Genomic DNA, 14,024 nt, shown 5'->3' on the forward strand with positions numbered 1-14,024 from the left:
GCTCATTGTAAAGAACTCTCCATGGGGAATAACATATGTTAATGATGATTTCATAGGTGCCTCCATTATGACGTCATAATTCGACAAGTACAAAACTTCATCCGATCAAGATGAAATTTATTGAGCATCATCTGGGGATAAATTGATAGAGGGAAAAAATAATAATGACGTCTTTGGTCACGTGGTTCGGCCGCCATATTTGTTTGAATACAAAAGCTTTAAAAACCAATAAAAACACGTCCCGGTGAGGGTTTGCAATCTCTGATTGCTCTTTCTTGTCTTCTTTTATAATGGCAAGGAGTACAACGACGTGTTTTCAAGTCACTCCATCAGGCACTTCATGTGTACTCAAAGGTCTGTGACATCAGACACAGCTAAACTAGGCAATTTCCAAAAGCAGCTAAATTTGACAATTTTCTAAAGTAGTTGATTATAAAAAATATAATATCACTGTGAAAAGTTAGAGATTTTTGACGTGCTGAAGTGTAGACAGTAAAGACCATTACTTACGTGGTTCCCAATTGGTGGTCCGTGGTCATTTATCGCTGATCTTTTCCAGGCCCTGTGGAGAAAGAACCACTGACTATATACTATAACTAGAGTTAGAAACATCAAATGTTTTCACTCTTCTACATATCTCTCTATCTCCCTTTCTCTCTCTCTCTGGTGCTGTCTCTCTTTTGTGGCCTTTCATTTTTCATGAAATCTTATAGATAAATGTATAACAGTGGGTTAACATCTTACATGGACAGAGACATATCCATCAACGCATTTTCGAGTTGAAAATCACGAGACTATGGTGAAATCACTATGCTCTTCCATGTGCACCAATTTAGAAAATAGAAATTCTTAAATGCTAATTACTACTGCCTCCGAAGGTGAATGGAGGTGTTATGTTTTCACCCCTGTTTTTTTTTTCTGTGAGCAGAATTATCTCAAAAAGTTATGGACAGATTTGGATGGAACTTCGTCTTTCTGTCTTCTACTGACTCCTCTCCGGCCTTGCTACCCCTGCTCTGTCTGTGCTTTGTCCCCCAAATATTCCTTCAGGACGCACAAGATCTGTCAGCAACCCTGTTCTGGTGAAACTGCCAAAATCAAGGCTCTCCGCTCACCTTCACTCTTTCATTCCTCTTTTTTCCCGCCTCTGGAACAAACTCCCTCACACTCTCTTCAACTCCACTCCCCCCTACAGGTCTTTAAAACAGCTGTTCACCACCATCTCTTATCTTCCCCCATCCAAAACCTTGATCTTTTCTACTCCCATTAAAACACCCCAAATCCACCTCTTTCAATCTCTGACTTAATTCCTGGAATTCCTAGTGGTGTCCCTTTTGTTTTATACCGTGTGCCCCTTCCCCTATCTTCCCCCAGCCCTCTCCCTTCCACAGATCTACTGATGACCCTGTTCTCTACTGTTTTTGTGCTTGTGTGCTTTCCTCTCTCTCCCCCTCTTGTCTCCCCCTCTTGTCTCCCGCTCCCTTTATTATATGTTTTATATGTCCGTTTATGTTTTTTGTGTTTAATGTGCTAGCTCTTACACGAGCCTCGACTTTGTATGCAAACAATAAAAACTTAGTGGACAGGTTGGATGTGTGACAAGTAGGAATTGATTAGATTTTGGTAAAGATCAGGATCCGGATACGACAATTACCCTGCGCTCGCGAAGCGAAAAGCAGGGTTAGGAATTTGGGTTCGTACGTGCGTATATACAACACTTTTCGTACGTTTCGTTTCATACGTGTGGCGCGCGTCTGCATTAAAAAAATCATTTTCTCGGCAACCGTTGGTCTTATTGACACATTTTCACCATAGGAGCACCTTTTCTTCCTCCGTTATCGAAGGTTCCCTCTGACGTCACGCTCACTCCAATCACCACGCGCGATTCAATCACCCCATCGCTCCTCAAACAAACTCAACCAAACTCATATACAGACACAGGGAGAAATAAATTAAAAGAGAATGGTGTGGTGAGGTGGCGGATACTCAGCCTGCTCCAACGAGGACAAAATTCGACCTCCACCTGTAGAATTTTAGTGATAATTATGACGTCATAGGTCACTAGGTACGGGCACCATCTTGGAAAAACTTCGCACCTCTATATCTCTGAAACCAAAACGTGGCTCATTAATTACTCCCGTGGGCAAGAAGTGCTGTTAACAATGACGTCATTGGTGCCTTAATTATGACTTCATCATTTGATAGGGACAATGCTTACTCTGATCAGTTTGAAATTTCTTGAGCGTGATCTACGCAACAATTATATAACATAATGTAAATTTATGATGTCATCCCTCACGTGGTCTGGAAACCATATTGGATCAAAGAGAAAAAACCCTTCAAAAACAGAAGAGGTATCTCGCACCAAGTTGACAACGCAGGGTAAGTATTCTATGAATAACATCGAGTTTTTAAAAAGTGATTCTTCACCATTGAGAGGTAGAGCTAAAAACGATATATAGCATGATATCTCACAAAGTTGTGGACGGATTTGGACGAAACTTGGTGGATGAGGTTTGTAGGTGACAAGTACAAGCTGATTCGATTTTGATTGAGGTACCGATGTAGATCCAGCCTATCGGTTGGCTAAAGAACGTAAACTGTTAATCCTGGTGGAGGTGTGCACTCTATTGAGTGGCATTCTAGTTTCTACATGTTAGACGTTTAAATTTCCAATTGGATTCCTGGACTCGATAAGCTTGCAGATAAGAGTGCCCAATTCCATTTCATCCTTCCTTCAAACCCATAACCAGCCATAATCCATTGTACCGTTTGTTTGTTTCTACATTTTCCTTGAAAAAAACTTCTCTTGATTTTTTGAATAATTCAATCAATGATTCCTCCCAGCAATCAGGCAGAGTTGCTGAGGACATGTTGGAGGAGAGGCGAAGGGAAGCGTGCCAATTTGTGAACGAATCTGTGGATCTGATGAAGAGTCACATCAACAAAAGTAAAATGGAGAAGCTTTCTCTGCTTGGGAAGCAGAGAGAGAAACTGGAGCAGCAGATGGAATCTCTACGTGAAGGGAAAGTCACGCTGCAAACAGCAATCCAGGAACTGGAGGCCAGTTCTTTTCTACAGGTGTGGTTTATCGTAAACGGATTACAAAGGTTGTAATGTTTAATATTTATAGTTTTGGGGAAGTCCGTCATGATTTAAAATTAAATGTCTAGACTTACAGGCCTGTTGCATGTGATAGTTAATGGCAAAGGAATAGTGTCATATATTGTCACGTTGACCCTGTAGTGACCTCAGGTAGACCTGTGGTAGACCAGTAGGTAGTGACCTGCAGTAGACCTCAGGGCGACGAATGGTCAAAACGAGCTTTAACTCCGAGGCGGGCAAGCCGAATCGATGGTGGTTCCTCTGTATGGCGCATGCAGGAAACGGAGTTCCCGTGGTCTTAGTTGAACGGATGGACGCGGCGGGGGGGGGGGGGGGGGTGGAGGCGGTGGGGGGTTATCCGAAACCACGAACAAATAAACGTACAAGACAAGAAATTGAAGATTTTTTTTTTTTTTTTTTTTTTTTTTTTTGTATACTGAATCGAGGCTCGTGAAAGAGCTAACATTTACTTCACAAACAAATCAACCAGACAAACAAAATACACAAAAAGAGGGAGCGGAAAACAAGATGGGGAGAGAAGGTGAAGCACACAAACACAACATTTGAGAGCAGGGAGATGTGTGGAAGGGAGAGGGCTTGGGGGGAGGAGGCATGGGAAGGGGGGGGGGGGGGGGGTGGAGGGAGAAGTATAAAACACAAGGACACCAATGACTTCCAGGACAGAAGTTGGTATTTCAAAAAGTGGAATTGGGGTGAAATTAGCGGGGGTAGAAAAGATCAAGGTTTTGGATGGGGGAAGATAAGAGATGGTAGTGAACAGCTGTTTTAAAGACCTGGAGGGTGGAGTGGGATTGAAGAGAGTGAGGGAGTTTGTTCCAGAGGCGGGAGAAAAGAGGAATGAAGGAGTGAAGGTGAGCAGAGAGTCTTGATTTTGGCAGTTTGACGTGGCTCATTGCAACAAACGTGGATGCAACAAATAATTATTTAATGAAGATAATGCAGGCAATAAAAATGAATGCATGCTAAACTAAAATTTCTAAATGAGGGACACCCCACACAAACTCATATACAGACACAGGGAGAAATAAAATAAAAGAGAATGGTGTGGTGAGGTGGCGGATACTCAGCCTGCTCCAACGAGGACAAGCGCGGATGGTCCCCGAGTCTCCGCGAGGGAGCGCACAAGATGGCGCGAATTGCCACACAGTACCCTGAGCCGTGAAGCGGCGGCAAGCCGTCCTGCTCCTCCGGTGGTTCCATGCTCCACAAAGCTCCCCTCACGATACAGACTCTATCCCGAACCGCTCTTGCCCAGCCTTTTCTTTCACAAGCGCACCCAAGCGCGCACGAGTCAGGAAAATGCAACTGCCAGAGGGAGAGCAATATGCGACCGTCACCAGCACCAGAGAGAGAGAAAATGGCGGGACGTTCGCTTTTTCTTCCTCCGTTATCGAAGGTTCCCTCTGACGTCACACTCACTCCAATCTCCACGAGCGATTCAATCACCCCATCACTCCTCAACCAATTCTCATTCTGGGCGTGACCTCACGGCCATTCTTGATGTCCATCGAGAATGTTCGGCTGGGCAGTGGTCGTAATATCTGGGTACTGTCGGCGATTATGGTGGTTGTAATTATGTGCCGATTGCATGGCTGGCCGAGTGAGTGTTATAAGAACAAAGGGAAAAATCACAAGGGCATTTACACACTGGGGATTATTCTTCAGCCCTACCTAATTAGCATAACTCCACCCCTTGTATGGAGACACACAAATGCTTATACGGACATTCGGCCTAATGGGTTCCCTACTTAGTTACATGAAGGTGGGCTTCTTATTCTTCGTGTCATCGGAGCATTCTAAACTTACATAATTCTATCTGGACTAAGGTATTCCTTTACCTACCCCCACACACGTAACTATATATATATATATACATATACATATACATATACAGTTACGTGTGTCCAGATAAAATACCTTAGTCCAGATAGAATTATATATATATATATATATATATATATATATGTATATATATATATATATATATATATATATATATATATATATATATATATATATATAGTTACGGTCCGCGGATTAGATGTTATTTACCGAGCGGAGGCACCGCGCCCGAACAGTTTTTCCCCGATTCACCCAGACGTTGGCCGTATCGCGCCACAGCTATTCAATGTGGGAAAACTCTAAAGCGACCGAATGCAAAGAGGAAGAAGAAGACGTACAGAAGAGTAACGGGGTTTATTATTTACACACACACAAGCAAAAAAAGAGCAGTCACGGTTATTTACAGGGGACATGAAAAGCAGGTGACACAGTGCAAATTACTAGCTTATACAGACTTAATTGACTACCCAGGACAGAACGAACAGAACAAACTCACGTGCATGAATGGGGAACTTGCAGGCAGGAATGGCTGGAAAGGAGAGGAAGGTCCGGAGCTGGCAGCACGATCGGCGCGTTCGGCAGCCGCCGTCCCTTTGCGGCCCTGCTCAAAACCGCCGTCCAGGCCCCAAACGGCTGTCGAGTGTTGCTGCTGGGGACGCTGCCGCTGGCGAGCAAGGTGACGAATAGCAGGCTTTTGCGCTTCCCTGGATGATCTCTGCTTTTGGACCTCACAACTCAGCTCTTGTCATAGCTCATCTCTCTTCTCAGCTCATCTCTCTTCTCAGCTCATCTCTCTTCTCAGCTCATCTGCTTGGGGAACGTCCCTCGGCGGGTTATATAGGCCCCGCCCCTCAACCTTCGCGAACCTCCTTGATGTTTCTCTCCACACCCTCTCCAAGTCCAACCCCTTGTTCGTGGTTGGTTGAGTGGGGCTGACTCACTCCTCCCCTCTATGACGAGGTGGGGACCCGCCTTTCTTCCCCAACCCTGCCTCGTGGTCAATGGCGGCAATTGTTGGTTGGCAATGCGAATGGCAATCGACGAAAGGGGAAATGGAGGTTTTTGGGAATGGGAATGAAGGGAATCTATCTCTTTCACTTGGTGCAATGGAGTGTCATGTTAATGGAAGACAAGGCCTTACCCTAAAACACATAATAAAGATATAAGCTACTGAACAAGGGTTTTATCGTGTCCTTCAATGTGGTGTTTCATGGAATTAACTACCGGGACGCCCTTTTTACTTTTACACAACTCTGGAGGCAGGAGGGGCCATAATCAACAATGTTACACAGCAATTTCCAATACAATACACACAATCAAAAACATACAATCCTCATATCCGCAACAATGTATATATATATATATATAAGTAGTGTAATAATGTTGCTTCTGGGACACCTCCGTTTAACATGGGAAATCCCTATCTAATGTCATTTACCCCCTTGTCTTTTTCAAAAATCATAAACACCTCTATTTCTCCCACCCTCATCTTTATGAACCTTTTGTCTGTAGTACCTATCCTTAATGTTGTTCATTAGACCACTCAAACACTACAAATATTTGTTTTCTCTTATAGACCTATCATCCTTCTTCTACATATCATCTGGCAGATTAATCTTTGACCCATTCACTTCCATATTAATTCTTTCCCTCCCTCATTGCCCCTAAACACCTATATTTCTCTCACCCTGTTCTTTACGAACCTTCTAACCTTTTGACATGTTATCCTTATTCATTAGACCACTTAAACAATGCTGTGTGAACCTGTGATCCTTCTGACCTTATGGACCTTTTAACCTTTTACTCTTAATATCATCTGGTGAATATGGCCCACTCAAACAACGACCCTACAAATATTTGTTTATGCGTGGGAAATAATTTAATTCTCCTCCAACTTCCATCACCATACTCAAACCTTTTTTTATTAATTCTTCGCTTTTGAGAAATGACGTTGTTTCAATGACTTGGATAACTTCCCAGAAAGATTTCATTGTCTTATTTCCTGTTATTCACACACGCTCAGGGCTTCCCCGAAATGACTGCATGTCGTCATTTCAAGAAAATACATTTTGTTCATTATAAAAGAACGTGTTCAATTCAATTTTGATCATTGGGGATCGACATGTCTTACTACTCCATCCTTTACTCTGATAAAGAAGAAGAATACTCACCAAGGTAAGTTTCATTTAAAATTAAAGTGTTTAAAGCTTTGTATGGGATTAATTATACAACAAATGACTTAATATTCCTTTATCTTTACAGCAATGCGAATATCCTGGCAGAACTTCAAACTGGTTGGAATGAAAATACTGCAGAATCTCAAGAGTTGCAAAACGAAATGAACTTGAACAACCTGCCTGTTTCACCATTCTTGGAAGATTCATATGCAAGGTAAGATACTAAATATTAATACATTTGTGTTAAACGACGCTGCCTTAGTGTGTGTGTGTGTGTGTGTGTGTTCGTGTGTGTATGTGTTTGTGTGTGTTCGTGTGTGTATGTGTGTGTATGTATCTGTGAATGTGTGTGTGTATGTGTATGTGTGTGTTCTTGTGTGTATGTATCTATGAATGTGTGTGTGTGTGTGTGTGTGTGTGTGTGTGTGTGTATGTGTGTGTGTGTATGTATCTGTGAATGTGTGTATGTGTTTGTGTGTGCGTTCGTGTGTGTATGTGTGTGTGTGTATGTATCTGTGAATGTGTGTGTGTATGTGTATGTGTGAATGTGTATGTGTGTGTATGTGTGTGTATGTGTGTGTGCGTGTGTGTGATGTTTTGTCAAGCTTACTTCAACATAGTAATTTCTCCTTATTTTGTTTGCAGCCTTGAAGACCAAAGCTTGGAGTGGGACGATTTTGATTTTCCAAAGAGTGGTTATTTCCCGTCAACATGTGGTACCCTAAATTTTCAACTCGACCACTTGAACACAAAGCTCGATTTTTTAGAGGTATGTATCCCAATATCCTCATATCCTTGTGTGTGTGTGTGTGTGTATGTGTGTGTGTGTGTATGTGTGTGTAATATTTTCTCTCCCCTCTTGTCCTCTTGCCTTTGACAGAAAGAGATTCCAAACCTGAAGATATCTGCTGCTGTTGAAACTACCTTTGTCTTATGTTGGGAAGAGATTGATGATTTGTGCTGGGAAGAAGTTGAATGTATAATACCTCAAGGAAAATGTTTTTGTAATATGAAGCTTTTGTTTAAAATATTATTTATATATATATGCTTTGTCCAGAATTATTTAATTATTAATTACAAGAAAAGAATAAAGGTTAGAAGGAAGGGGGTGCGTTCCCCCACCCTTGATTTCCCCCATCCCACCCCTCCCCTCCCCTTGTGTGTGTGGGGAAGGTGGGGGTGGGATGAGGGGGGATCAAGGGTGGGGGACGCACTGGGGGTGGGGGATGATGGGTGTGGTCTGTGTGGGCGGGGTCTGTGTGGGCGGGGTCTGTGTGGGCGGGGTCTGTGTGGGCGGGGTCTGTGTGGGCGTGGTCTGTGTGGGTGTGGCTTATGATTTTAATTTATTTAAATTTTTTTTTATTACCACTAATTAAATTAGCTAATCTGGGTGGGGTGAATAGAAATGTTGTTTAATGAATTATTAGCTTTGTTTTTTGTAATTCTTGCGAGTAAAATGAACCCAAGATTTCCTCTCCATTTAAATCATATAATTTGTAGGTCCAAGGGACTGTATCCATTACATCAATGATTTTAAATAATTCACGAGTCCATTTTTGTGTATAACCTTTCTCAAAATGGCTTTTCCATTTGTATATCCTTACCATATCACCAACTTTGAACTTGGGCTTTCTCAAATTAATCTCCTTTTCATATTCTAATTTTGTAAATGTTTCTGATGGTTTTGATTGTGTTGATGAATGAACTGTATTATTGTAATTATCTACAATATCCTGAATTAAATACACCCATTTTTGAGAACCGAGTTGTGTGAATTTTTTATATAATTTCTCTTTTAAAGTACGATTAAAACGCTCAATAACAACTGCCTTTCCTTCATTAAAGGTGCTGTATAATTTAATACCCTTCCCCTTAAGAAATTTCATGAATATTTTGTTATAGAACTCTGTTCCCTCATCAGTCCATAACTTCTTTGGTTTCCTTTTATCCCGATCAAATATTAGCTTAAAGGCTAACATTAAAGTATCACCCCTTTTATTTTTTAAAGGGACAACCCAGGCAAATCTACTCCTCAAATCAATAACGGTTAAAGCATACCTGTATCCCCTGTCATTATTCAATTCAATTAAATCAGCGGACCATATGTGGTCAGTGTATTTAGAATAAACCTTCCTTCTTTTAAACTTTGTGATTATAGGTTTGTGTAATTCTTCAGCCAAAAGCTCCTCAGTCTTGATGGCATCATTAGAGCCTAATAGTTTTTTGAGGAATAACCAAGACCAAGTTTCAATTTAGCATTTATCAAATTTCTCACAATAAACCTATCAACTTTCTCTCTCAACGTTGGATTTTGTATCAAAGACAAATTATACAACATTTCGCTGTCGGCTTTATGTTTTTCAGTCAACGTAGTGGTTTTCCCATAAGCAATATCATGCTTCATACACACTTCGTCAACCCTATTTGTAGGTTTAGACCAAGGTTTAGGATTGTCAGCCTCATCTAATCTTTTATCCAAGTTTGTTCCTGGACCACAGAAAGAATACCCTGGAAGGTGTAATTCCCCTGGAATTCCAGTTGTTGTAAATTTACTTCCTGACAGAAACTTTTGTATGTCTCCTCCTCTTTTAGGAGAGATGAATTGGCACTTTTTAGAGCCACATACTTGACATATTCCTTTTTGATAAACTCTATTATTTTTAGCTTTAACATAAGAGATATTTTTAGATTTAGTTTTCTTTTTACATTTGAGACAATAACTCATATTTATTTATCAGAAAAATTCCGACAGAGTATCAAAACCTTTTTGGTTTTCAACATATACATTTCAATCTTTATTTTTAAAACATAAAGAATCCTAAGGAATGCCTTCACTCTCTCCTCCATTTATTTACAAATAAAAACTAACTAAAGTCAATGACACCAACATCATCAATCACATAATCTTTTCCTTCTTCTTCTTCTTCTTCTTCACCACTTTCTCGTTTAAATCTCTGAAATTGAAGACATTGACGTTCTTATTTTTGAAACCATTATCTTCATAAGAGTTGTTAATTCTTTAATTTCCTCTTCGGTGCGTTGAGATTGATTTATTTGCTTTAATACACTCAATCTTTTATGAATCTCAATGATTTCCATCTTTTTATATTTTTCCTCCCTCTCTCTTTGCTCCCTCTCCTCCTCCTCCATTTTCTCCCTTTCCTCCTTCTCCCTTTCCTCCCTCTCCTCCTCCTTTTTCTCCCTTTCCTCCTTCTCCTTTTTCTCTCTTTTCTCCCTTTCCTCCCTCTCCTCCTCCTTTTTCTCCCTTTCCTCCTTCTCCTTTTTCTCTCTTTCCTCCTTCTCTTCTTTAACTCCTTCCTCATTTATCTTAGCAATTTTTGATATCAATATTTTCACAGCATTCATTCTTTCTTTATTTTCCTCTTCGGTGAGTTGAGATTTATCTTCTTGCTGTAATACATCCACTCTTTTTTGAATCGCTCTGATTTCCATCTCCCTCTCCCCCCTCTCTCTTTGTTCCCTCTCCTCCTTCTCTCTTTTCTCTCTTTTCTCCTTCTCTTCTTCAACTCCTTCCTCATCCCTTGCTACCCTTGAGTTTAAACCCCAAAGAATATTATACATATACTCATCTGGATTTTGAGATATTCTTGTATCTATAATTATTTTTCTCATAATAGGATACCAATAAGATTTGTTGACGATTTCTAAAAGAGTTTTATATTTCATAACTTTGAGAAGTTCATTTTTATTTAATATTTTAAACAAGTCTCTATTTGTGGGTTTAACAATATCAGTATAAGGCCAGTTTTTTATGACAAAATTCCCATGTATATGCTCCAAATCATAAGGTATGTAATACCGAGCACCCTTTTCTTGTAGGTATCCTTGAATACAAAAATTATAATTCTCTTGTAGTCTTCTTCCTGCCATTTATGTATCAGAAATATATGTGAGATTAATATTATGACAGGTAATACCACCCCATCTTCCCACTACCAAATCGGTTTGTATTCCTCGGCTTTCTATCCTTATCTCATTACCTTCCTTCTTTGTCATGCGAACCATCGCTATACTATCATATATTTTTATTTTCTTAAAATCACGTATTTGTTGTTTACTAATTGTACTTCCACATAAATCCTTATCTTCACCAAGTGGATAATATTCTTCTTTACGAGACTGATTTAAATCATGTAGGTCTTCTATGTTTATTGAAAAAGACCAATTATACCCTAAATCAGGCATATCATACCCCCATTTATTAATTCGCATATTAACTAAATGTCCTTCTTTATAAAATTCAATTGTAAGCAGGTAGTTAAATTCAATGAGGAAAGGTGTATGGTCAGTATAACCAGGTGTTGTGGTTGTAAATTTTACTTCTTTCACAAAACGTGCTGTTTTCTTTAAAAATATATATTGTGATAAATCACTTAATCTAATTAAGTCATTCGCATCTGTAGGGTTTGGATAATTGATTAATTTATAAGTATTCTTCATATTAATATTTTTACTTACACTATATTTTTGTCGTTCAGCCTGTGCCTTTGTATAATAATTTGATAAATCAATATCCTGAGAGGATTTTCCAAAGATAGAACCATCTTTTCCAACATAAGTCATTTATATTAGATTAAAAATGATATCATAAAACTTTTCATTATTGTTGAGTTGAAATAATACATATAAACATAATTGACCACAACATTTAGAATTAATTTCTTGAACTTGAAATGTTTGATAAACACCATTCTGTAAGAATTGTATTACTTCAACAGGTGGTGGCATACCATAACTATCAAAATAATATTTATCCTGACTATTATGAATACAAACCCAATGAGAACCATTCTGTGTGTCTAAATTCATAATAATATTCTTTGTATTCTTATTTATATGTATTAATTCATCTCTCATACAGATTACCACATTATCAATTTTTAGTGTTTTACAATACTTGGCTAGTTCTATATTTGACGTTGTATTCTTTCCAAATTGTTTAAACCATTTATCCATTTATTTATGAGAAAGATACAATCCATTACCCCGTTTAGTTAGTTTAACACCCGCTTGAGCGATAGAGGAAAGCATATCACCAACCAACAATCTAGCTTTATCAGGTAGACTTTCAAGTTTTTGAGCAAAATCTACAATTACACCACTTCCACTAATTTGTTTCTCCAACTCCTTGTTATGTCTTTCCAATTCTTTTTGAGCTTTTAGTTGTGCCTTCCTTTCGTTAGCAGTTTTTACCGCTGCTGAAATACCACCAGTCAATGCTCCCGCCGCACTTAAACCAGCAAATAAAGGAATTAGAAACGGGAGAAATCCTCCTCTTGACTCGTCTATTGAATATTTCTTTAACATAGGTTTCGTCATTTTAATTTTAAGTGATCCAACATCATTTAGTGTTTTTACTTGTGTGTGTGTGAGTAAAACATCAATTCTTACAGCTCCTTTTCTTTGAATTGTATTAACATTAATAATACAAGGCTTTTGATTTTGAATACAAGATGTTAATTTATTAAGATTGATTTGATTAACATATACCCCAACCATTTATTTATGAGAAAAAACCTATGTGATATTAATCATAACACCATTATCTGTATTAATCTGTAATTCTGTTTCCTCCAAAAGCAAACAATAAGCATCAACTTCTTCATTCTCCCCTCTTTCAATGTATAGAGAAGTATCCACTCGATTAGACTTTATAGTTTCCTTTTGAGAACTCAGGTCAATTGCGTAGATTGTATATAAACCTTTAAATGCAACCATATCCAAAATAGGATCATTATTACCATTACTTTCACACACCTTTTGGTAGGACTTGTAGGCTTCCGCATAATCATTTTTTTCCCAATCAATTTCCAATCTATCTCGCGGATAAAATGTGCCATCAAGAGAAACCCGAAGTTGTTTCACCTTAGCATTATCACTCAGCGCATTATTCTTATTAGTACCGTCCTCTCCATCTGGTTTTTTAAAAATGAGCCAGAGGTATCGTGGCTTTCCTTGAAGAACACCCAAATTCCAAGTGTAGGTAGTGTGTTCCAGTTTAACGTGTTGACATCTTCTTTTAAGGTATGATACATTTAGCGGTTTCTTTGAGTTAAGTCTTCTATTTAACATCTCTTCCGTTTTAAGATTAGGAGTATATTCACTGATATACCAACACAAATCATTAATAACAAATTTATTGTTGTCTCCAAAAGCATTTTCATCCCCAAAAAGCAACCTATTTACATTATCATTCCTTTGTAGTTGAAATCTAATTTTAAGACCATACAAAACTTTATCATAATCGCAAAATCCAAATATACCTTTAAGAGGTACTGCTACGGTAAAACTATTCACTGCTTTTGTTTCATCATTATACATTGACTTCCTTTGACTATAACCAGGGTCTGCGTTTGTACCCGTTGACATATCAGGAATAAAACCTTCAACAGCTCCCTTACCCATTCTATCACTAAACGAATATAGTGTAAATTTCATCATTTCAGATGTAGCAGAGACATAATCAACCGCTTCAACCTCTTGTGTTCCAATATACAGGCGGACACTGTCAAACATTTTCCAGAAGAAATCATTTACGAGTGTAGCATTAGTATTATTCGCAGCCTTAGTGAATTTAAATTTACACAGCAAGAAACTATCAGCTATATTCAAGTAAGTTTGTTGATTATTTATTTCAAAACTTTTTGTTCCGTTTGAATTCCAGTCTGTTCCTGTTATAGCATTTACCTTAAAATAGTCTTCCTTTTTAGTGGAGTTTGAAATGATAATCGTATCATCCAAATCATAGATACTATCAATCGCTTCCATACTTGTATTTATGTAGCATTAAAATTGTTGAAACCCTGACCCAAGTATTTTAATGATTTTTTGTCGTTCTTGTGAAGATAGTTGAGTTTT

General features: G+C 38.7%; 1 protein-coding gene and 1 long non-coding RNA gene across 7 annotated transcripts in view; both read left to right on the plus strand.

The window, feature by feature from the left end:
• Positions 1-14,024, plus strand: part of LOC137413399 (E3 ubiquitin/ISG15 ligase TRIM25) — an 81,832-nt gene that overhangs the window by 12,311 nt on the left and 55,497 nt on the right. For all 5 annotated transcript variants that reach the window (XM_078770057.1, XM_078770055.1, XM_078770054.1 and 2 more), the window contains exon 4: positions 2,848-3,081. In XM_078770057.1, coding sequence (XP_078626183.1) covers positions 2,848-3,081 — 234 coding nt within the window. The remainder of the gene's footprint in view (positions 1-2,847; positions 3,082-14,024) is intronic.
• Positions 6,579-8,088, plus strand: LOC144889521 (uncharacterized). 2 transcript variants are annotated; one of them, XR_013621835.1, is made up of 4 exons: positions 6,579-7,143; positions 7,231-7,359; positions 7,791-7,914; positions 8,026-8,088. It is a non-coding gene; the product is annotated as an uncharacterized LOC144889521 (long non-coding RNA). The 2 variants fall into 2 exon arrangements; XR_013621834.1 differs by having other exon boundaries at positions 6,599-7,359.

The sequence above is a fragment of the Myxine glutinosa genome, chromosome 1, assembly GCF_964187855.1.
Source record: "Myxine glutinosa chromosome 1, kmMyxGlut1.1, whole genome shotgun sequence".
NCBI classification, from domain to species: Eukaryota; Metazoa; Chordata; class Myxini; order Myxiniformes; family Myxinidae; genus Myxine; species Myxine glutinosa.